Source organism: Festucalex cinctus, chromosome 4 (assembly GCF_051991245.1).
Source record: "Festucalex cinctus isolate MCC-2025b chromosome 4, RoL_Fcin_1.0, whole genome shotgun sequence".
In the NCBI taxonomy this organism is placed as follows: Eukaryota; Metazoa; Chordata; class Actinopteri; order Syngnathiformes; family Syngnathidae; genus Festucalex; species Festucalex cinctus.
This window is the reverse complement of record NC_135414.1, coordinates 14,581,919-14,607,760: the sequence shown is the minus strand read 5'-3', so window position 1 is coordinate 14,607,760 and position 25,842 is coordinate 14,581,919. Positions and strand designations below refer to the sequence as shown.

The following is a 25,842-nucleotide window of genomic DNA, read 5'->3' as shown; positions in this document are numbered from 1 at the left end:
CTGAAAGGAATGATATGATGCTGTGGCAACCTTTCACCTCTGAAAGCAGACAAGTCGGTTTCCTTAGATCTTTGTGACTGTACAACTCAATGAATGCCCCGGTGAATGATCTTTTGTTGAAGACATCAGGATGGGATTCAGTAATATTGAACTGTTGCTTTTAATGTGCACAGATGTATGGGGTGGGCGAAGCCTTCAAGTATGTGTCAAGAGCAGCCAAAGCCTACTTGCACAAGTCTAAACTTGACGCGCAGACACTTTTCTCGTGAAAGTGAGGATTATTTCTCTGATTGTGGGATAATGGTGTAGGTCGAGTCACAATGAAGACGGCGCCTGTGAACATTTGTCAGTGTGTGTGACTGATGTTTTGTATTTCACCTATTTCTCTCTCCCAAACACTGCAAGCTGCAAGTACCCTTCTGATCCGTACATATATATGCTTAGTGAGTCGTGACCTGAAATACTGCACACTAAATATTAGAGTTGGTTATTGGGTAACATTTGGCAGCTGATTGATGTGTTTCAGTATTTGTGCATACAACTAAAAGTGGAGGGTTGAAACTTTATCAACATTGGTTTTGTTTTTCAGTTGCCTATAGTCATTTTTATTTCTTCAAATATTTCAGTTTAATATTGCAAACAACTTCACAACATACAAAATGAATAATATTAACCCAGAAACATGTCTCAATATATATATATATATATATATATATATATATATATATATATATATATATATATATATATATATATATATATATATATATATATATATATATATATATATATATATATATATATATACACATTTTTTTTCTAATATATATCTTTCTCTGGTGGGAATAAAAAAATAAACAGCAAAGCTTTGACAACAGCACCTTGACATAGTAATCCCAACATTATACCTTGAGAAGTTTAGAACAGTAAACAGATAAATTACTTGAGAGGAAAGTTGTTTTCCGCTGAGTATGAAGACGGAAAGTTTTTTTTGGTCAGCCTCTTATCATTTTTTTTGTAAGTGGAGAATTTCTCGATTCACAATTGAAGCAGCATGCAAGCTTTTGAAGATGGAACTGTCCTCTCATTCCTTGCCTGTTTTTTTTTTCCACTTCATTTTGTAAATATTGGCAACATAAACAAATCACAATGTCTTGAGGAATGTGATATAGTAATTTAAAGTGGGAGCAAATGACTGATCAGATTTTTTTTAATCGTTTACAAGGTCATGAATATGTTCAATAAATAGACTGTTATATCACTTTTACTGTATAAACTTCATCTTTTTTTTACATGCACTCCATAAAATTTTCATTTGACGGAATAATTTACCCTGTTATGTATATATACAAATAGATATTTTCTCTGTATTCTCTTTTTTAAACTCTTCAATAAAATCTATACATTTTATACACTATCTCCCTCTTTTAATGGTCAATGTGCATACACAGGAAGTGTCTATCCTTATAAACCGCCAGCCAATCTTCTTTTTGCTATCCATGGTGAGAGCTCGCACGTAGGACTGGGTTGTCCTGCATTGGGAATTATAATGCCGCTTGTCTATTCCTCTGCAGCCGTCCTTCGTGTACCCCATGGGGTTGCATTTGGTCTCGTAAAAGTATTGCTTCAGTTGGCCATTGGGGACAGGAACCTTTTCCATGACGGTCACCGTCTGCCCCGACATGTCTATTGCCGTCTTTTTATCCACCGCTGTCACCCACTGGCTAATACTGTCACAAACGCTGAGCTCTCCACGTCGCGAGGGGTCAGAGTGTCTCCGCACCCTCATGGACATATTAGCAGCATCCAGATAGTTTTTGTATTCCTCCAGGAGAAAGAGCAACGGCGGCTCCAAAGGCACTTGGTTGCTGATCATCACCCGCGAGTCGTACATGTCGACATCCTTGCTTTCTGTGGCCGCGGCGGCTGAAGCCACGCCCCCACCGCCCTGGCTCTTATCTGCCCCCTGTCCCATCTGGGCCGCCTCCCCCTCCACCTCCAGCAGCTCCTCTATCACCTGCTCAAAGGTGTCTGTGAGCGAGGACATCCCGCCGCCACTCTGCGGAGTCCCCCGGCCTCTTGCGACCGTCGCGGCGCCCAGGTAGCCTTCCGTCCGATGGCCCTGCATGCCCGGGGCATCTCTCAGGGGCGCAGCTCTCATGCAACTGAAGTATGAAATAACCATAGTAAGGAACAGGATGCTCATCACTCTTCTAACCTGGTGGAACTGGAGGGATAAAGAAAGACAAAAGGGAAGTTGGGGGGGAGACACCCAGACAGTTAGTGGAATGAAGTTGTGAGTCATAATGCACCACGTACGCCTCCCCTGATATTTGTAGCTTCATCAAATGTTTGGAATCACACGTATATCAGCAGTGTTCTGGCACTGGTTTCCTCACATTTGTAAACTGGGATCATTCTTTTCATGTGCGAGGCTTGGATTTGTTGGAGCCAATTCACCAACGCTGTGCTCAACATCACAGAGCACCGTTATACCAAAGATATCGAGTGACTCTAGACGAGCTATTCGTGTGTTGTAGTTGTACGCTACTATTTCGAAGTCTCGGAGGCAATCACAGGCGTAAATGTAGCATTTCTAAAATCTGGTGCTTTCTTTGTAAGCAGGATTACCCAAAAATGATACAACTTTATGGAGGTGTGTCGTGTTAGCAGCTCAAGAGCCCATTAGAGGGGAAGTCAACTCAATTTTTTGTTTTTTTTTGTTTTTACAATGTACACTAATCTAAACACAACACTATAATTAATATTGTGTTTGTGGAACCTGAATTAAGTAACAAAATCCATCCATTTTTATCCACCTCAGGCGGCTGCCATTTTGCCGTATGCTGTCGACTTAAAATGACATCACAGTTGACCACCGATCATAGCTCAGGTTCAGAAAACAGGTGAGCCGTGATTGGTCATTGCTGATGCTGCATTCGAGGAAGGTCGGAAGTCGGACTTATTCCACTTGTATTCTCCCAGTTCCGACCTGAAAGCATCCGAGGAGAAATTAAACAACCAAAGTGGCGGATAGTGATAAATTGTTTTTTGTTTCGGTCCTGAAAAGACATGTTGACCTCCAGCAAACTTGCCTTGTTGCAATTGAGCTTAATTTAAGTATTTATCTGATTTCATAAGCATTCCATACTTCAGTAGTAGATAGTGGCATACTGTCGCATACAAGTGATGTCGAATATTTATGAATGAAGAAAGCTATCTAGTTTTTTACTCAACTAAATTGTGTTTTACCATTCACAGTATGTGAGTATTCGCTATTGTAGGGTGACATCACATTGAAGTGGGTCGGTGAAGTCGCGGTACTTTTTTCCCCCAACTTCGGAAGTGGGATTTCTGAGTTCCCGTACACACTTCCTTGTTTGAAGTTGGAAAAGTCCGACTTCCCACTTCCCACGAATGCAGCATGAGCCCTGAGCAACTCTGATGTCATATAAGTCGACAGTAAGTGGCAAAATGGCCGCCTCTGAGTTCGATAAAAATGGGTCGATTTTGCTGCTTAATTCATAATCCACACATGCAATATTAATCCGAATACAGTGTTTAGACTAGTTGGGTCTGAACATATTTTTGCAAAGATTTTTTTTGGGGGGGGTTGACTTCCCCTTTAAATGTAGTTAAAGATCTCTGTGGATCTCTGAACAAATCCAGAAGCTGTCTTTTGTCTTGTTTCAGGAATCACAAAGTAGCCTACGAAGTAACATGGGGCCTGACAAACCAAAATAAGTTGCTTTTGCCAGACTGATTTATTTATTTATTTATTTTTTCAAGCTGTTTGACTAATGCTTAAAGTGTTCACCCCGCTTATTCGTGTTGCTGGGATATTGAAATCAACACACTGCGATGAGGACAAATACAAATACTTGCAACACACAAAAACTTATGTTAGCAGTTTAAGCTGTTTATGCTCAACTAACACACTTATAGTGCCTATAAAGCCAAACGTATCATATTAAATACAAGACATTTTGTGCCCTCTATTTCATCAGTATATTTTTGTTTCCATTAAAACCCTGGCGTATATGATCTGACACATGCATTGGACGGATAATCCATTTGAGAGCAGTATCACCCAGCTGATGTTTTTTCCAGTGACCTTGCAAGATCGCCCCAATTGAGAAAGGAGAGACAACCAGCCATTTTCACTGAAGCAACAGCCTACATTCCTGGCGGTTTTATTGGAGTTTGACTGATTTTGCAAGCCCCACAGAATATTGTGTTCTATTGCTATAAAAACATAGAACCTACCAATAGAAAGATTAAAGTGTGTTCTTTCATCATGAAAAAAAGTATATTTGTATCTGTTTCCGTTTTGCAGCAAATAGCATCAGAATATAGCTAAGTTTTATCATTATTTACAAACCTGTTGAAAACACTGGGGGAAAAAGAGCTTGTTGCAATATGGCCCTGGTGGATCTCTTATACTCTTCTGCCACCTGCTGGCCATTTTTTTTTTTTTTTTACAACTACTATTGCTTTAAGCCATCTCTTCAGGTCAGAAGCTGCATCAAAGTCTTCTGTATGTTCAATCATAAAAATAAAACAAATACATTTTTGGGAGTGAAGGACAAAGTATTAAAAAACCGTTTGGGTTTTGAATGAGTTTTAATAGTGGGACATGATCTTTCTGTTGAAGTTGAAAAAAAAAAAAGGTTTTTTGTTTGCTCAAAAGGACCCATAAATACTCCATTTACAAACAATCTCTCATATTCTCTCATCTCTCCCCATGGTTTAGGCTTTACAGGCTTTATAGACTTAAAGGGATACTTGACTCATTGAACAATACAGCAGTGAAAAGTTAATATTTTGTCCAGAATGAATTTGATAACGTCATTATTTTCATTTTATTTTTTTGTACAATTAATACCTTTAAAAAGTGATTTTTCTACTTCCGGTCGACCGATGATGACCTGTCGACCTGTGCTGAGGAAGTAGGAAACGGCCAATCATGGTCACCTGTTTTCCGGGTTTGGTCAGTAAACTGAGCCATGATTGGTCGTTACCTACTTCCTCAACACAGGTGATGTTATCATCAGTCGACAGCAAGTAGAAAAATTACTTTTTAAAGGTATTAACGGTACATGAAAAATAATGACATTACCACATTAATTATAGACAAAATATTAACTTTTTACTGCTGAAAATGACTCAATGAGTCAAGTATCCCTTTAAGGATGAATTCGTTAGTACTAACAACATAGATACAGTCGTTAATCATGTGTTGATGAAAGAGAGAATGGTTTTGTTTGTTTTTCGTGTTTGATGAAGGGTCATCCAAAGCGGAAGCACTGAAAACTCGGGAGTGACGCATTTAGCCGGAAAGAAAATTCTGATCATAAGTGAGGAGAATTTTACTGAGAGCAGGTGGGTGACTCCAGATCTCTCCAGGCTGAACCCAGCAGGACACGAATGACTCAAAAATGTGTCATCTTCGCTACCCTGGAAGGTGCCAATCTTTACACTGACATGATGATTAAACCCTGCTAGGTGTCACTCCGACGGGCACTGTGCGCACGCCAATGATCATAGCAAAGAATGATCCTTTTAATCATAAAATAGATTAGAATAAACTGCATTCCAAATGGGCTGGCTGTGTGAGTGCACTGCATGTCCCAAGCTTTAGCCTATACAGGAAAACATAGTGTACAAACACGCACACTCCAGCCGTCTCTCAAGAGTGGACACAAGAACCTTTTACCGTAAAGAAGGAGCAAGCCCCGCCTTAAACGCATTTGTTTCCTTCTTAATTGGCGTCTGGGGCTGCAATTAAACAACACCGGTGACTGCCATAGAGATATCTGCTCTAAAAATAGATGTGCTGGGAGTCTCCCAGTCTATTCAGAATATCACATCCTCCTTCTTAATGAGCCACTCATTCCCCAAGCTGAGGGACGCGCTCCTCCACAATGTGTGTGCTGGAAGGAAGATGTATAGGGAGGGGCCGGCTTGAAAGGAGATTGGGGGGGATTTTTTCCTCTCGCCAATTAAAACAACAATAATGACAAAGAATTGCGTGAAGTGCAAGTCCATACTCATGAAATGTAGTTATACACTAAACCACACAGATTAACCCCTTGTTGTCGTTTGGATTCCAATCAGGAGATGTACGTGGGCCTTCCCAGCACATAAAATCCTGCCGCTTTACGGGATGGATGCCAGTCACGAGCTTTACGTGTAGGATGCATTTAGGCTGATATTATTATCAGCACTGCACACAAATGGTTCCACTTCCACATCAAGGAAATGAAGGGAGAGGGCTGATTACTGTTAGGCGTCAAACTTCATGCTGGAAATGGTGCAGACAAAGTGCTGCATCTTCCGTAAGCGACCACAGGGGTAATATTGCAGCAGCAGGGGGGTGGAGAGAGCGGCAGCGTCATTTCGCAGCATAACAACCACAGATGACGTCTCTTCCAGGTCTCCACAGGGGAGAGAATGGAGAGGAGGAGGTTGCTGGGGGTAATGCCACTCAACAGCGTGCAATTGCATGCAATTATTCCCCCAGGTATCCTCACACCGGGAACAACAAATGATTGTATTTATATCTCTGTGATTTCCTGTTTCCATCAGGACGATCAATATGGCTTATGTTCTCAATCAACATCCTGTTAAAATGCAATAAAGCCAATGAATCATTTAATTGCTGTGGGACTGGCTGAGAATTATCCAAGGAAGATGTTATGTGCACTGCAGGATTTTCACAGTGCATAAAAACGTGTGTTTGTGTGTCCAACCAAATGAGCATAATCCAGCAAGAAAGGATCCAAATGTTCTCGAGGATTCATTGCTCTATCTCATATTGGATCACATCATTTTGACTTTTGTTTGACGTACCGTATTGATTTGTGTCCAATAATTAAGTCTTGTGCATCAATTGTTAGCAGAGACATCATCATTTCCTTCCTTCCATCCAGACGGATGACATGGAGCGGAGGGACACAAAGGCCTCAATAACCGCTGCTCAAACATGCTTTTATGCACACAGAACAATGCGAGCAGGTGAGCGCGTGGCCTCTTGGACGTCCACACGCACCAAATGACCACCTGCTCGTATATGCTTTTAAGGCACGGCCTGTAAGGCTGCCGTATGCTACTTAGTCTCATATTTATTCTTTACGGCAGGTGGGGATTACGGCGCTTAAATACCTCGCATGAACAGATGATGAAAAGTTTCTAAAGCACATGAAAGGATCAGCATTCCTTGTGATTATTAACCAGGGGCGAATGTAGCTTCAGTATACTTTATGGCAATGTCTACCCACCTCAGTAAAAGCTTCAATATGAGAGATAAACATTGGATTGGACTGTATAGCAACATTTGTTATCTGTCATGCCTTCCTTGTGTTTTGCACACTTTGTTCAACTCCTCAACACCCTTGCCAAGTGGAAGTGTTTACCAAGCAGCATGTTTGGTCACGTCCAACGCGCACAGATCTCAATGCCAAATGTTCAGCTATAATAACAGTGGGAAAACAAACATGCGCACATGATATTAGATTCAGGACACCCCTTGTGTTCCATAATACTGCGCAGTAAAAAGCAAATCAAACTGTCAATGGTAATGGCTGACACATGTAGAAGAAGATTGCTGCCTGGAGATGTTATTTTTAATCTGACACAATTTCAGAGCATATTTAGCAATATACTGAGCACCAACCGGGGATTAGGCTACACCTGGCCTCGGAGCCAACCCTTATCCGCTGCCACATCGAAGCCAAGCATTCAAACAGCTGCTGTCCAAGCTTTGCTGGCCAAAGCAGTCGCTTCCTCCCACACAGCATACAACTATCAGTATTGATCTGGAGCATTCGTCGCCATCTTAGATTGAAAACAAATAAAATAAAATAAAATAAAAATAGTCACATGCTAACCAATGTCAGATCTGCTTCAAATTTGTTCCAAAGTGTTCATTTGGAACCATAAATCACCAAATCAGAGGGAGATTACTGCACAAAATTTGAAATTGGGCCACTGCAGTTTGCAACTATGTACACTAGATGGCGCCCAAGACCGTGAAATATTGGCAAATGTTAGCTTTACCCTGCCAGATAGATAGATAGATAGATAGATAGATAGATAGATAGATAGATAGATAGATAGATAGATAGATAGATAGATAGATAGATAGATAGATAGATAGATAGATAGATAGATAGATAGATAGATAGATAGATAGATAGATAGATAGATAGATAGATAAAGATCAGTAATTTGAAGACACCTAATGCAAACATAACACCAAGAAGTGGACCAAAGTCGCTGGTGTATCTTTGGTCTCGGGTTTCCCATAAAGTCTTAATGAGTGATGAGTCCCTCAAAGTCATTTTTTTCCCCCTTGGAAGTTATTTGTTTCGCCTTTTCTATTTAATTATTATTATTATTTTTACATTGGTAAATAAAAAGTAATTTGTTGCAGGGACATGTGCTTCTGCAACTTCTAAAAACAACAACAACTTGTGTATAGGATGTTCCAATGCGATTGTTATACAGAAGTGCGCTGAATTGTCACCTTTCAAGATGAATAACTTAACCCAGATATGGTTATTATTTTATAGTGGCGAAACAAGCGTCTTATATTTGTGTTAAATTACACCCAGTAGGCCCTTGCTCTCCTTTGGAAACCCAATCAACATAATAAGTCCGTTTTTTATTAATGAACAGCAGGATAAGATTACACATATCCCCTATGGGGCCGCGGTGCTGCCTGTCCACAGGATACCAAGACTTGATGGGGCTATTTTAGACCCACAACACACAAACTACCAACTTTTTTTTTTATTTTTAAACATAGCCTGTAGGGCTATATATAGCTATATAAAAGCAGCATCCAACAAAGCTACAGAGAAGTTGCGAGAGAGACATACCTTGTTCTGCCCAGTCGTAAAACAGACCATTCAACAGGACAGAGTCATCTGGGCTGTCCTGGCCAACTCCCTGAGTAATTTAGACTTTAGCGATACTTTTCCTCTCCGTACCCTCCTGACAAGCTTCAGGATATCTCTTCAGGTTTGGAGCAAATACATTAAATTATTGATGGTGGAAATTGCATGGATGAGGTCATGCACTCCCATGGCTGGACGGCTCCGGTGGAGATGTTGTGTGAAAGCAGAGTCGTCGCCCGCGTGCCGCCGCAGCAGCAGCAGCTGAGGAAGAGGAGGAGGAGGAGGAGGAGCAAGCCAGTGGCGGGATGAAGACAAGACAAGAGAGCCGTGCAGCTTGGTATGGGGAGCCTGTGTGGAAGTCGACCAACTTTACTACACGATGACGCTGCAACATGTGACCAGCGGCTGGCTGGCTGGCTCACTGCTCGCCTCCGACTCCTGTTTAAACAGCCCGGAGGCGGAACTATTAGTGCGCGCTCACTGCGCATCGTGTCTTTTTTGTTCTCGCGCATTCCGTACACATCACACCCACACCATCATGTCTGACTATATATATATTTTTCTATAGTATATATATAGAGTACGCGCACGCGCGAAGCCTCCGTGCTTCCGTGTTTTGCCCACCCAAACATGGTGGCATTTCTTGAGGGCTGTGCGTCAGCGTGCAAGTCGTGACCCAACGCGGAGACGTGTGAAAAATCAACGTTAAATTTATTCATGAGCAATATTATTCTTAGTCATATTTGCGTGGACATTCTATTTTTTTTTTATTGTATTTCCCCCCACTGTATCTCCAGTTGGATTCGAAAACAAAGATAAGAGAGCCTTTTCAAGTCACCTCAACAAATGGATTACAAATTATCTTATACATTTGTTAACAATATTGCCTCATGATCAAGCCTTTGAGGGGATGTTGAATATTTTCAAATTGATGGATAGCTGTAATGAGGAAACAGCATCTCATTATCCTGTGTGACTGGTCCAGTGCAAGAATGATAGTGATTTGTTTGCTCTATGACCAGCATAATTTTGCCAGCATTGGCTTACAATATGTGCTGGGGAGCTCCTGTTTGGCATGCAGCAATATAGGAGTGGATGCTCACACCTGCCTAATGAGTCAGCCCCACCTCCAACACACCCGGGGACGTGCCAAGATAGGCTCTAGCCCTCCCCAAGGCCCACAGATGAAGGTGAACGCTGGATGACAAAGATTTGCACCATGAGCAATCACTGAGGGACTTGACTCCAGCGTGTATTAAAAAAAGCATAATGTTCCACACAAGTAATTCATAAATAAATCACTTGCCATCTAGTAGCAAAAACAACAACACTGCCTCTCTCATTTGTGCAAATGCAGCAAAACTGAAGCCGGTGTAGCAAGTGGAGTCTTGGCTTGCAAGCGGCGTCAGAGGCTTTGGGGACTACTTTTCTGAATGAATTCAAAATAATGTGTGATAAATGGAGGTAACAAAGAGCTCCGAGCTCAGAGGGATGTTTGAGGCCTGTGTTGGAGTCCTTCTGAAAACTAAGCCACTATTTCATCCGCACGGTGGTGTTGGATTTCTGCAGGTTTAAGATTTCTCAGGAACAATGACTTCAAACTGTCTGAGGCGTATGGATGGACATCTTTTGTCTTTGGGGGAAGGGGTGCAGGGGGTGTACATGTCTCAGGTTTTAATCGAGCCATGTTACAAACATGTGATTTGCATTTACACTTCTCTCTTGCTTAACGTCTTTTCTTTTACAGTCGATGCTGCCAAATGCAGAGAGAGAGACATGACAGTCTGCACTGCTGATGGCTTCATTCACTCAGCCTGCTTGCTTGTGCAAGACAGGAATTGCATGCAAGGGGGAAATGGGCAAGGGGGAAATGACATTTGAGAAATTGTCATTTTCGCTGGGGATAAAGAAAGGAGATGAGGGCACTTGGATCAAAGTTAGGAGTATGAAAACACTTTGTATAAGGTTAGATGACGTCAAACAGCGAGGGCGGGCTGCAGACCACTTGGGACGCCTTTAAACTCGGGTTCGGGGTTTGTCTTTGCTTGGCATATGCCGCCCCCTCCAACACAAATCCAATATCAGCTCAGCACCAATAACCTTTGCGTTCCCTGCTGAAGGAACGTGCAGACTACGCCATGAAATCCACTATAGGCTAAAACAGTCAAAGTGAAACTATATGCAATCATTGAATTGCAACAATCTACAAGTTGTCTGTCTGTCTGTCTGTCTGTCTGCCTGCCAGCCTTGTCTGTCTGTCTCAGTGATTAGAAAATATCGTGAAAAATCGGTGATGCTCTGAATCATCCTGGTCCGACACGTATAACGACTGCCCCGTTTTAAATATTCATTAAAAAAAAAAAAAAAAAAAAAACTTGTACCCGTGCCACCGAGCCTCATCCAAAGCATCCCCTCTTGACGGAACTTGTTTAAACAAGCCTGTTAATTGGATGAAGGTGATGGTGATGAAGGTGATGACGGTGGTGACTAAGCGGCAGCGGGGCGACGGAGCCTTCATTGCCATCATGATTAAGATGATCGCTTGCTCTAAATATATCGTGACGTCCGCCCGCTGCTGTGGAGATTTCCGCCATCTATAACTCAAAATAATCGATAGCCCATTTCTTATTTATATCCTGTGCACGAGCGAGCCGACATTTTTTTTTTTTTTTAATAATTAATTAATGAGAAACGGACCGGAAAGGACGCAATGTGGGGTGGAAAAAGGGGGAGTCTGTTGTCATTATAAATATTGTAAAATAAAAATAATTGATTCAAAACGCGAGAATTAATCGAAATAAGACAAAGGCCAACTCAAACACGCACAAGCCAGCTAGAAAATCTAAAATATTAATGTTGCCTCTTTTTTTTTTTTTAAATGAATAAAGCCAAGCGAAACAATTTGATGATGTGAATTTTGACGCCCACCACAACTCTGCAGCGAGAGAGAGAGAGAGAGAGAGAGAGAGAGAGAGAGAGAGAGAGAGAGAGAGAGAGAGAGAGAGAGAGGAGATTCTCAGTAAAGATAACGCGTGCGTCCGCGTGCGCAAGTAGACGCCCGCCCGCACACACACGCGCGCAGCCCCATTTATGGACTGATCCGCTGACGTACATTGCAGAAAAGTGCTATAAAAAAACCTTCATACATACAAAGTGTGTCGTGCCACCCCACAGACCCCTCCTACCCGCCTCCGCTCACCCCTCCTCCTCCACCCAACACGCCCACGCCCACACATAATCCCACGTCTCAGTCGAAAAAAAAAAAAAATTATATATATTTATATATATTGCAACATGTCCAGAAAGGCACGCATTTTGCTTAAAATTTATTCTAATGCAATTAAAACATAAATGCACAAAACACGCTAAAAATACGAGTCAAATGATGGCAAAAATGAGATTTAAACCTTCATAATTTGTTATTCTAAATAACAGTCAAATCATCTCACATTTTAGCCCGATATATTTTTTTGAAAGCAACGTTTGCTTATTAATAAACCCAAAACGTGACTGCCGTGACGTGACATTTATTTGCAACGTATTTTGAACGTCATAAATAATGCACGCTTTTCTGCTCATACACAAAATGAGGATTAATAAAACAGAATATGATGGGCGCACGTTGCATCGAGCGAGGACGTCTGCGGGCAAGTTCCGCCATTCAACCACAATTATGAGGACAAATTCGTTTTCGGACTATTTATTGCAAGACGTGCCGCGTGAAAGATGAGCGTTGATTAAAACAGGACTGACTGTGGGCGTTGGGGATTTTCTCTCCTCGCTTCTTCTTGGATCGGAACATCTTAAATCTTTGACCGGAGGAGGAGGAGGAGGAGGAGGGGAAAAAAAAAGACAAGAGAGGGAGTGAGATGAAGATGGGGAGTGGAAATAGACAATATCCAGTGCATCTTGAGCGATTTTCGCAAGAGATTGAAGCATCGAATAAATCTGTCCGCCTTAAGTGTCCAGCCAGTTATGAATTCCTTATTTTTGAAGCAGAAAAAAACATGCTATAAGTCCGCACAAGTGTTTGTACGTTATCTCTCCATCACATTTATCAGTGACGTGCACGGGCCACGCCCATACGTATTATAATTTCACACGAAACAAATTCTTTGCAAAAAATTGAAAGTTCTACGAGAGGATGTGATCATATTTTTCGAGTGTTATTCCTTGTGCAGCCAGTGGTTGTGGCATGCAAAAAAACAAAAACAAAACAAAAAACGAGAATGATAGTAGCGGGAGCAAGTGAAGCGAAAAGCACCTTATGAATGAAACCGTGGAGCGGTCGTAGTAAAAACACAAGTGATTTGATGGCGATGACGGGAGGGGTGGGGGCCGGGGGGGGGGGGGGGGAGGAGAGGGGTAAAGCGTAGGGCTATATTTGGACCGATAACAGAATCCACAGACATCAAGACAAAACATGAATGTAGCAGCCCAAGCATGATAGAAAAAAAAGGGGAAGATGGCAGCTTTTGTGTCCCGCACATGCGTTATCACGACTACTGCATTATTGTACGCACACCCAGGATCAGTCCTCCGGTTATGGAGCAGGATGACTGGATCACTGCAGCGTCTTAGTTCCCATATTGGGAGCATGATTAGGCATAACGCAACCATTACGCACATTGTGTTGCAGGAAGGCAGCTTCGGAAACTCCACAGCTTCCGAAAGAAAAAGCCCGTTTGAAATAAATTAGAACGGAGAAGTCTCAAAAGAGACATTTCCCAAGACTTGACGCTTACATGCGAGCCTTTATTATGACCCGATGCATTCCGTGTCGTTACTAAAGAAGCATATTTGGAGTTATTTCGGTGACTAATGCCGACAGGCGAGGATGCAGGCTGCATGCTGTGTGTAAAAAGCTCAAGTTTGTGGTACAAAAGCCCGCAAAGACGACAGCAACAAAAGAGTGATATGAAAACAATGGATTGGGCTCTTACCTTTACAAGGGCTGACAACCACTATGTGAGTGGTTAGATCTCCGCGACCAACGCTTGCATGTCCCAAAGTTTAAACGCAGTGTGTGAGGGGCTTAAAGGTACTGACAATGTGCAGTGCAAAAAAAAAGGAAAAAAAAAGAAGAAAAAAAAAAACACCAGACAGCCTAATGTTTCAACTTTGACAAAGCTCTACAAAAGCACATGCGCTTTTCTTTTCCCCAGCTCTCCAGTTTGCATCCCCCCCCCTCTTAATCTTGTTTAAAAGACAACAGCCTCCCGGAGAAATAAGCTTACCAAAAGTTGGAAAAACAATCCCAGGTTTGGCAAAGGGGGGGAAAGAGAGTTGGCGTCCACCGTGTTGTGCGAGTTTAGTCCATGCACGGCTCCGGTGCCTCTGTCCAATGTGCTGAAAGCATCACACAGCCGGGGGAACTACAGTATGAGGGGCCACGGAATTATCTGGATACTTTTGTTCAGTCCCCACTTGAGGGAGGGGAAAAAAAAAAAAAAAAAAAAAAAACATCTGCTGCTGCTGCTCGTCACGTGTATTTCCCCTCTCTTGCAAAACCGACCGTGTTAATTAATATTTGATCAGATAGCGGGTCCTATTAATAAAAACAAAACAAAGCCCCCAAAAGCCGGTCCGATCGCCGCGTTTCAATCCGCCTTAAACGACACCGAGCCGAGCTCCAAGTGTCTCACTTAAGTGGCACGTGTTGCTGTAAAAGAACATACATGCATGTATAATAAAGCCCCTCACTGGCAGCATGCACGACCCTCCTGGAAGTCTCAGTACGCGCGCGCACACACACACACAGCCGTTGTCATGTATTCCATGGTTGCCTTACCTGCCTCGGTGTAGCCCCAAAACGCCACACAATCTTTTTTTCCCCCCACACAAGCTTTGTCAACATGAGTCTTCAACACACAACCGAGTCTCGCTGTACTGTAGCGACTTTTGTCAAGTACAAGTCATCCAAGCCCTGGCGGCAATGCAGCGTTCAACACCAAACGCGACTATTTACCCTTCGAATGCTGTGTTTCCAAACGCTTACTTACCATTTTCCCCCCTACGCTGTCCTGGAGATAGAAGTGTCTTAATATCCACTCACTCCAACAGATGCTGGTAGGTAATGTGTCTTGTTTGAAGTCATCATATGAGAAGTTCTGCTGTGCTCAGTAGATCGCCCACCACTTCGCTGACTTATGAATCTAATAACCCTTCGCAATATCGCCGTGCTTAAACTCTCATAGGCAAAAAAAAAAGAAGAAAAAAACCCTTGGTGGCTCTACGGGAAAAGACAAATAATCAACAAGAGCGACTTGTCAGAGAGAAGCTTGCACACACAGACGTAACACACTCGCCCGGACAACGCCATTATAGGGCTCTTACGTGATTGAAATAAGCCCCAGCAAAGCAGGCAACTTTATGACGGGGACTAGTTCTTGACTGGGGGGCTCCTTGGCTGGCTCACAGCTGTCAAACGCAGTCGAGCGGTGAGCTCAGACGTACCCAACTTGTCGGACAAATGCCGCTATAGGCCTATTGCGCTTTCACAATTAACATCAACATTCCCGCAAAGAACTTGTTGCTTGCTCACAGCCAAATCATACTTACACAAATATGATCGAAAATCCCCCAAAACCCCTGCAGAAGAGTTCTACTCTGATAGTTTGAAACCCCGGAACGACACTTTTGGATGAGGATTATGGGGAAGTTCAAAGGCGAAATCTGTTTTGAGTAAAATTCCATCAATTGCGGTGCCAACACCGAGCCATCTGATTGTTATGCAGTGACGAGGCGCTGTGCTTGCAAGCCATGCCCCAAATGTACTAAGCAACATGAGTAATAGGTGAGATTCGCCTGAGTCGATGCCAGCATGCAAAAGTTTCTTAAAGTGTCTGTGTCATTTGTGTGGTTTCAATGACTTTTTTTTTTTTTTTTTGGAGGGGGGGGCATCCTAGTCGGAGGAAATCACATTGCATGGGTGGTGCACGGCTGTATACTGGAACCTGTAGGCGTCTGGAAGAGACAATAGCGGCAATGTGACAACTCATTGGACACTTGTGTCACAAACAAGAAAGCTGTGAATCAAAGCAGGATGTCATTGCCGAGCATAGCTGCTTTGAATAGGACCGCACAAATCCAGGAAGCATCTTCAAATCATCATGATAAGAAACTCATTTTTCTCAACATCACTTTCGGGCAGCCAATCAAGGAAAATAAGTAAAAATGTGTCATTAAATAAAAAGAAAGAAAAGCCCACTTTTTTTCCTCCCAAAGTGACACGAGTGCAAGAACAAGTACTCTGTTCTTGAGTAGTCACAAATACCAATACCAAGTAGGCTATACAAGGCTTTAAACATTAGGATTTTTCGGCCTATCATCGATCACAGTTAAAAAAAACAAAAACAATAACTGATCACTGATTTGATCAGAAGATGGTGCAATATATCTATTTTAAAATCTTCAACATTTAATACTTTTAGCAAAAAACAATGTACAATTGATGTCAATTGAAATGCTTCAAAAAACAAACAAAAAACAAAAATTCTTCAATGCACACTGATAAACATTAAATATATTGAATGCTTTATTTTATGGAGTCGATCAATTACACAATTGATTGATCGATCGGGCAAATTAAGAATTACAGCCTATGCAAAAAATTAGGGATGTTCGATACCACTTTTTTTCAGACCGATACCGACACTCAGACCCTCAGTACCGACCGATACCGATACCAACTGCCGATACCAGTAGTACATTTTGACAAAAAAAAAAAAAAAACACTTAAAGATATTTTTTAAACAAATATATTTCCTTTAATTTTGACAAAAACAAAACAAAAAAAAAAACAAACAAAAAAACAGCACAGTCACTCTTCAATAGTCTTAACGCTCAAAATAAAACACAAAAATGCTCTTTTAGTTTAAGATTCACAATTTTGAAGTATTTCCAAACCAGTGAAGTTTTGGTGAAAAACTGCTGCAAGCTAGAGCCAGTTACAGGCAAGGAGGATTCACTTAACGTCTTCCCCCTCTGCCATCGGTCGCTTGCACTCGTCTGCGTCACGAGTACTCGAGTAATTGAAAAAAGGCTGGTATCGGACCGATACCGATACCTGGTATCGGTACTCGCCCATCCCTACAAAAATTGCAAAACATTGTCCGATTCTGATCAAGTCAATCAGATCGGTTTAAAGTAGTGCTGTTCCGATACCGTTGTTTGGCCCCTGATACCGATTCCGATACCCAGTTTTGCAGTATCGGCCGATACCGATACCATACCGATAATTAAGGTTTTTTGTTTTGTTTTTTCCTCAACACGAAAAAGCTGTCCTGCCATTGGTTCAGAGCATTCAAAGGCCAATAGGATATCTTAGATCGGCATGCTGTGAGCATGTCACATATCAGTGAATGTTGTGCACGAGCAAGACACAAGATGCTGCATCCAAAATCCTATATTAGCGTTGGAATTAATGGTATCGGCATGTTACTTGTGAGTAGTCAGCGATACCGATACCACTGTTTTAATGCAGTATCGGCGCCTCTGCCGATACCAGTATCGGTATCGGAACAACACTAGTTTAAAATATAGCAATACCAAGTACAGATACAACAAGTAAGGGAGACTGGGGCTTGGCTAAGTTGTCACATTGCAGTTATCTTCCCCACAAGAGGGTGCAACTAAAAAGTTTTGCACTTCTAGTTTTCTTCCAACATGGTCAGTGATTGCATCCTGTCTGAGAAGAGAATAGCAAGCACATTGTGAGTTGAAATGAGCGCCTGTTAACTATTTTGCACAACCCAAAGTCAAATATTAAAAAAAAAAAAAGCATTGTCCATAAACAAATTCTAGAAGCAATTTATGTGGACTTGTTAGATGAGAGATTAGAGCCAACATGGTAGTTTGGGGGGTTTGTTGTCACAAATGCAAAGAATGGACCAATGGTAACTCGGTTTATGTATACCAGAATTGCCCTTTCGATGTTGAGTCTGTCTAGTGAGGAAATTAGTTTGTCAGATTTTGTCTGATACCAGTACCGATACCTTAAAATAAGGCCAGCTACAGGGCTGGACTGGCCATCTGGCAAACTGGGTACATGCCCAGTGGGCCGGCGTCTTTTGGGGCCGATCCAGTGTTTTTTAATTATCATCTTCCTACTTTTGACCCCAAGAGACTGACCCACAATTTAGAGGGACCAGTCCGTTAACTACATGTTAGGCAGGAGTCGGAATTTTTTTGTGCCAGTCCAGCCAGGCCAGCTATCAAAACAAACAAAATAAGAAAGTCACATATCATTTAACAACTTTTATGCTCAAAATCGACCCATGCGCCTTTTTGCCACTAAGTAGGGAAAGGCTTACACATTTGAATAAAGTTTGAGTTGAGGCAAGCAACAAGTGCGCAACAAGCGTATTGCTCATTTAAAGTTGATTCCTTACTACAATGTCCTAAATATAGAGTCTGTTCACATGGCGGGCCACAGGTTATTAAAATCAGGGAGTGACGTAAAGAGGGGGGAGAAGTAACACGTCAAGTGGCTGGGGACTGCATGCTGAGGATGAACAATTCACCTTGTTGGCCGAACATGATTTAATGATAAGGATGTATGTGTCCCATCACCTCCGAGCGCTCCCACCATCCTCCCCCTCCTCTCCGCTTCCTGACGTGGTAACTTGAATGGCTCCTACTTGTGATGTTGTTAACACTTCCTCTGCTCCCACAGCTCCTCGCAGACTCGCCGCCTGACTCATGCTCGTCCCTTTTCCCACTTAGCCGAGCCTTCGCCGCCGCTCTTCACCGCCATACATCTTACGGCTTGGCCTGAGGTCACCGATTAAACACTCGCACGCCCTGTCTAGTGTTCCGTTGCTCTGTGGTCAGCCGAGATGCTTGCTCTTTCAACTTTGAAGTGTTCATGTGAAATTTGCTGCTGATATACTTGAAGCCAACATTTGGATGGATATGGAGATTAATGTGTGCAATTATATTTTTGTACTCTCTAAAGAAATGTATCGTGTTGCAGATATTTAGACATAAGCTCAAGTATTAACACTATTTAATAATGGGCTCATTTTACCACTTCATCACTACTTGGGGATTTTGCTCCACTTCTAAAGTAGCTTTTAAGATGTGATCTCATTCTCATTTCATCCAATCTTTGGTGAGGCATGCAGGCAGCTGATGACAATATGAGCTTGAAAAGTAATCCCAGCTCCGCCTTACATGAATGATACGATATTAATCGCCAGAAAAGTATTGTTCAAGCACCACATTAACACAAAAAGTCATCAAACTTCCTTGTTTACATCTACTAATTGCTTTTGGACCTGTCTGGTCTCCAGAATCATTACGAAAATGTCGAATGCAAGCCTAAAATTTTGTGCCAATCAGCACTTTCTTATCCTTCGCCACAGTGACAACGTTTACGTTTTGGCTGCGTATGTAATGACTGTTATTTATTTCTTCAGTATTGTTCATTCGGCAGCAATCTAATTTTCAGTGCGTCTGTGCATTCACACAAAAAAGAATAATGCTGTTTTTACGGTAAAATTCGCAGCTGTGGTTGCCGAAAGTGTACCTTTAAATTACGATAACACATTTTCTACGTTTACGGGAAAAAAACGTATAGACGCTGTTGATTTAACCATGATAAAATGTACTTGATCAAAGATTTTACTGTTAAAAAGTTTCGAGAAAAAAAAAAAAATGTTTTGCCGAAAAATTTACATTTAAAAAATGTCATTTCAATGGTAATAAAGTGTTCCTGCCTTACAATGCCCTCAAAGTGCTTTGCATTTTGAGTACTCATTTCACCTACTGATTACACAACATCAGGAACAACTGTACTTACATTACCTTCCTCATGAATCTCTGATACCATCACACTGCACTGGGATCGAACCAACCACCTCACAGTTGCAAGACGACCACTCTACCACTGAACAACCCCAACCTGCTGTTCTTATGTAAGTAATCAGTAAAGGACTATTGGATCTACAAGTTTAAAATATATAGAATATATGCAAATTGGTCTGTAAAGTTGTTTATATTTGGACCGCATTTTAATTTTTTTATTTTTTTTTTTTAACGAAATTATTCCGGTAACCACAGTTTCCTCTTTTTTTTTTTTACACAAGGTTTTACTGTATAACCAAATATTCTAATCTGTAATATGATTTTGTAAAATGCATCTTTCTTTTGGCATAAACAAAATATACCAAAGAACCTATACTTTCAAAAAGTGTTATTCTAACACTTCAATTGATGTAATTATTTTTAACTGTATCTCAATGTTTTCTGTTTTACAGTTAATCTGTGTTTAAATTACAGTCAGTAATTTCTGAATTCTCCAAAAGAATTTGATCTTTTAACATTTTCTTACTGTCAAATAAACAGTTGTGTTTGTTTTACACCATATTAATGTAAATTACAAAATGCTTGCTTCATTGTTTTTGTATTTACAAATTTTTAATGTCACGATTTACAGAAATTCCCCGTTAAATCTACAGACATTATTTACAGCGAGCCTGTTGCCCATTCATATTGGATGGAGCCGCTCCATTCCACAACACGACATGCAGTCTTCCCCTTACATTTAAGCTTTTATTTATTTTTGTCACATTTTTCTTTCTCACTCCGTTAACCACATGTGCTGTATAAAGTTTTCAATTTCTTTATAGGAAGATAATATAACAAATACTAACAGTAAATAAAGCTCAGGTTAGGATTTTTTTTAATGCGCTGCAGATATTTGCTGTACGGTGACATGGTGAGAGCATTGCGCGTTTGCGCACACGAGCGTCTTAGAGGGAACACTGTCATGTTGCTGGGCTCTCAGTGTGTTTTTCTTGTCTCACAGTGCCTGATTAATGAGAGGGGCGTGTCCCCTGCACCACACCTGCAGTGCATCACCTATTAGGCCTTCATAAGGACTGGGACTCCTTGCAGCCACTGTCGGGTCGTTGCTCCGTCTGCTCACAGCCATCGTCTAGTGTTTCTACTGTTTTTCGCCTTCGCTAATTATTATAGTTCCAAGATTCTCGATTTTCATCTACGTAAGTTTTGCTACGTCTCTTTTTGTTCCCACTTTTATGTGGCGTGTTTCATAGCTATAGTAAGTTGTTGCTTTCTTGTGTTTGCGGTTTGTAGCCTTCGGGTCTTTTTGTGTTGTGTTAATTTCCCTCCTTGCAATTTGCAAGCACTTTCTGTTAACCTTTTTCCTGGCTGTGTCCAGCGCTTTATGTTCATATTCACGTGTTTTGGTGAATAAAACTTCTCGCTTACTCCTCTGTGATTCTGGGATCCACTTTCCGGTCGCACCGGAACCGTAACAAACACTGTTTGGCAATTCAACATGTCTTCATCATTGCTCTCTTTTTTTTTTTTTTTTTTTTTTTTTTTTTTTTTGGTGTGCGTGTTTGTGCTCATTAATTCACCTGAAACCTAATAAAAATCCCATACCCTTCACCTTAACTGGATCCTTCAAAATTCCGCCAGAGTTGCGAAGGTGTCAGGAGACCAGAGGAAGGATCAAAGGAAAGAATATGAAGCAAGTGAAGTGAAATCCAGCACCAACCAGACACCACCTGCCACCCACAGGGTTACAAAACCAGAATTTTTCACCATCCCCAGAAACCGCTAAATTCCAACAGATTAGGGAGATCTCAAGAGACCAGAGGAAAAATTAAAGAAAGGAAGGAGGGATTTCCGCAAGGCAAGTGCAGCCCCCCCCAGGCAGCGCCAGGGCAGAACTGTGGGGGCCACCAGTCGGAGAGCCAGCCCAGACACCCGGAGTGCGCCCCCACACGGCCCGCGCCCCAAGCCCAACGAAGCAGAATGGGGCACGGCAGGCCCCCACAGCGCCTCACCGGCCTACACACACATTCCCTTTCTTTAAACATGGAGAGCGAATTACAAAGTAACCTTAATCCTAATCTTATAGCAAAAAAAAAAAAAAAAGGCTTTTAGATGTAATAGTGTCATGACGTTTTTGGCAGTACAAGCCTGATAATCGAAATCAATAAAGATCCACCACCCGTCTGCCTCAGAAAAGCAAGAGAGGGTTTTATTAGCAACTTAAAAACAGTGAGTAATGACCGTCCATCCATCCATTTTCTTGACTGCTTATTCCTAACAAGGGTCGTGGGGTTACTGGAGCCTATCCCAGCTGGCTTCGGGCAGTAGGCGGGGTACACCCTGAACTGGTAGCCAGCCAATTGCAGTTCAATTAATTAGATTATTATTTAATCGCCTGACAGCTCTCTCTCTCTCTCTCTCTCTCGGGAAATAATTTCAACCAAATAACTGAGTGTACAAGTGTTTTTTTTTTTTTTTTTGTAATTTATTGAAAGAAGGTATTTACTAAAAGAAAATGCTTGTAATGCTGTACTTGTTATAGGTAGAATTATTTTTTTTAATTTTTGTTTCAGATTTTGTGCCAAAATGAAAAGAATGGCGCGCGTGCGAAACATGAAGCAGACACACTTTATTTGCTTTAAAATTGATGTGGTGGGCCGGATCTGGCCCCCGGGCCTTTAGTTTGACACCTGCGCTCTAGGAGTTTGAAGTCTGGGACCGTCAAAGAGGAGGAAGAAAACACCAAATCCTCTGATTAACAAACTATCCAAGCCTTTAATAGAAAACAAATACGAGGTCTTCATTACTTTCACAGTAGTTGGGCCCAAATCACAGTGAAAGCCTGTTGCTAATGTGTTTCACATTGCTGTAAAGTATCTCTGAAAAGGGTGGAAATTAATTACCAGGCTCGGCCAGTGACTCACAGCTCAGGTCGTGTGGAAGTAATGCAGCCTGTAAATGATCGCCCTGCTGCCACCATACTTCAAGCTGGTGCCAAGTGCTGCATTTGTGCTAATTTGGCGCTTCTGTGTACAGTGTGACGGACGGTGTCAGGATGGATGCTTGTTTGGTTTGCCTCGGTCTCTCCGCAGGCTGCAATGGAACCAAAGAGATGGTTTCGACATGGATTTGCGGTGTTATCATCTATCTTTCAGCTGCCAGCGGAACACCAGGAGAGTATGTAAACTGTATTTACCACCTTCAGAGGGAAATCTGGAGATTTGGGTGTGCCGTATTAGTGCACTGAGCTCTTGAATCGGAATAAGTGAAAACTACTTTTGCTGTGTGTGCGAGGTGGAATAGAACCTGAAGCAGATTGTGTGGTATTTAGGCATATATTGGAGTTTTCATTTTGAAATTCATCATCTGATTTGAAACTTTAAACTTTCAGTATTGATTATATGTGGTAGGCATGATTTCAATATGTTTGAAACCAGACACATTAAGAAAGACAAAAAACAAAACCTCTTGGGGGTTTTACGTCATGTTAATTATAAAGAGCCACTCGGAATGAAAACGAGGGCTTGCTTGGGTTTGTTTTTTCAAGTGCAGGCTGCTTTGACCTCAGTCTAACCCGCATCTGCTGGAGTGGAAGATGCTGCTTGTCTGCCAGTTGCTTTATGGCTGCCCTGCTCACATAAGTAATCTCAACCTGTCACCAGACTGAAGGGCTGCCAAACATGACGAGATCCCAAGATTGTCTTTGCTCGGTCTGATTTTGCAGGTGACGACAGGACTCAGAAAGACCAAACCGAATCCGCCTAAAACTATAACTCAGCTCAGGATGGTGACACTTTAATGGCGCATGTGAATGGATGTATACATCGTGTAGCATGGTGCTCCGAGAGTAATTTTTCTTTTTTCATGAACGCATATTGACGTGGAAATTTGAATACGGGTATTTGCATGTTGTTGTGTGGTCAAAGCCATTGCTGGCTCCCGGTGGAAGAGACTTGAAATTTTGCATACATGGCAGCCTCTTTATAAAGTGCAAAATATTACATGTTGCAAGTGTCCTTTAATGCAGCGCATACGTGGAACATCTGCTGACAAAGATGTCCACATTCCATGATTTGGCCGCTTTTGCTTTCATTACTTTCCTATTTAGTATGCTAAATTGCATAGAGCCAGACAAAATTCAATGTAAGAAGCAATTAAATGATATCTTCACGTACTGTCACAACATCACAATCATTTGAGGCTAAAATATGCCTTTTCCAAGGTAAAATGTTCAACTAAGAATAATGTTCACAGAGGTATTAAATCAATGTACAGGACTGTCTCAGAAAATTAGAATATTGTGATAAGTCCATTATTTTCTGTCATGCAATTACATAAGCAAAAATGTCATACATTCTGGATTCATTACAAGTCAACTGAAATATTGCAAGCCTTTTATTGTTTTAATATTGCTGATTATTGCTTACAGCTTATTCACAAAACTCAAATATCCTATCTCAAAATATTAGAATATTTCCTCAAGTAAAACAAATGCCATAATCAGCAATATTAAAACAATAAAAGGCTGGCAACATTTCAGTTGATTTGTAATGAATCCAGAATGTATGGCATTTTTGCTTATTTAATTGCATTACAGAAACTAATGGACTTCGTCACAATATTCTAATTTTCCAAGACAGTCCTGTATGTATTGTGGTTGTAGTTTGCAGTAGCATATCAATCAATCAATCAATCAATCAATTTGTGAGGAAATTCAAGCAAGCCATGGATCAATACAAGAAGAAGAAGAAAAGACATTTTAAAGCTACTCTATGTGCTACATTAACTACATTAAAAACAAACATCAATACCACCTCCCTGACGACGGCTTACAATCAGGTGTGATAATGAAAGCGAGGTCTACACTGCACATTTGATAAAAAGATGACGGACATTAGAATAAAATAACATTTTTAGTGAAGGTGGATAATTTAAGTTTGTCTTGAATGTCATGTAATTTGAAAGTAAGCTGCTTCAACCACATGTTCAACATGTTTTTTTTTTTGTTACATACACAAATTAATTGTGTTCCCCGTAGCAGCTCATTAATTTAATAAGTGCAACACACTCTAGACTTTTTATATACATACAGGTGAAATAATAAAGCAATATATGCTGTGCTATCATCATTTTAGTGAAAAGTGTACCCGTTCTGGCTCCCGTTGTTGTTTGTTTCTGGGGTTACATGACTCTTTGAATATTTAAAGAGGAAGTCAACTTTACAAAAACATGTATGTGCCCCCACTAGTCGAAACACGGAATTCTGATTGACATTGTGTTTCTGTAATATGAATTATGCAGCAAAATCCAGCCCTTTTTATCCATCCCAGGGGATGGCCATTTTGTCACTTGCTGTTGGCTGAAAATAAAGTTACTTGATTGGCACGACCCATAATGGCTCACCTGTTTTCTGAGTTTGGTCATGTGATGTTTGCATGTTGAGCTATGATTGGTCTTTACCTGAGCCCTGAGCAACTGATGTCATTTTCGGGCGACAGAAAGTGGCAAAATGGCCGCCACTGAGATGGATAAAAACGAGTGGATTTTGCTGCTTATTTCACAATCAACAAGTACAATAATAATCAGAATATTGTCTTTCATTCAGCATTAGCTGAGGTCTGCATTGTAGTGTGGGCGTAGTTTAGTTATATTTGGTTATTGATAATATAAAAATGCCATTAAAAGTATTTTAGTTCTTGAAAAACAAGTTAAATTGTTAATTGTTTTACAGTCTTAAAAATGTAAAGTCACAAAAAAGCTAACTTTTTACCTGAAGGCGTTCAAGTTTAGCCTGTAGTGTCAAGAAGCTGCAAACTTTTCACATCAACAATAACCCCGGAGCCAAAATGAGACTGCCAGCTACAGTTGACAGACAGATAGCATGGACACTGCTGAAATAAAGGAAATGAAAGCTTTCAAGTGAATGGGGCGGGGACTGTAAAGGCAAATACAAAGGAGTGGGATTTCTTGTGAGAGGGATATCCCGGCCAAAGTTTCTCTATACATCAAAGGGCCTCCGCGAATAAAAGCAGAAGCGAACAAACTGCCTCCATTGTGGCGTCAGGCAGCCAAATTCATGCGCACAAAGCCGTTGGATGTCCAACACTGCAAAGAAGACACACCATTCAGACGA

General features: G+C 41.3%; 1 protein-coding gene across 7 annotated transcripts; it reads right to left on the bottom strand.

The window, feature by feature from the left end:
* Positions 1-1,194: 1,194 nt before the first annotated feature.
* On the bottom strand, positions 1,195-25,503 carry bdnf (brain-derived neurotrophic factor). 7 transcript variants are annotated; one of them, XM_077519104.1, is made up of 2 exons: positions 25,480-25,503; positions 1,195-2,227 (listed from the first exon to the last, which is right to left on the bottom strand). In XM_077519104.1, the coding sequence occupies exon 2, from the start codon at positions 2,204-2,206 to the stop codon at positions 1,415-1,417; it is 792 nt and encodes a 263-aa protein (XP_077375230.1). In that variant the 5' UTR covers positions 2,207-2,227; positions 25,480-25,503; the 3' UTR covers positions 1,195-1,414. The 7 variants fall into 7 exon arrangements, with proteins under 7 accessions (XP_077375230.1, XP_077375223.1, XP_077375226.1 ...); XM_077519097.1 differs by lacking the exon at positions 25,480-25,503 and adding an exon at positions 15,462-15,629; XM_077519100.1 differs by lacking the exon at positions 25,480-25,503 and adding an exon at positions 14,903-15,402.
* Positions 25,504-25,842: the final 339 nt, after the last annotated feature.

Excerpts from the sequence above, each read along its gene's own strand:
- bdnf (XM_077519097.1), bottom strand. The coding sequence starts at position 15,596 with ATGGAATTTTACTCAAAACAGATTTCGCCTTTGAACTTCCCCATAATC. Across the intron at positions 2,228-15,461 it reads GGATTTTCGATCATATTTGT|TTCCACCAGGTTAGAAGAGT; the intron begins GTAAGTATGATT and ends TTATCCCTCCAG.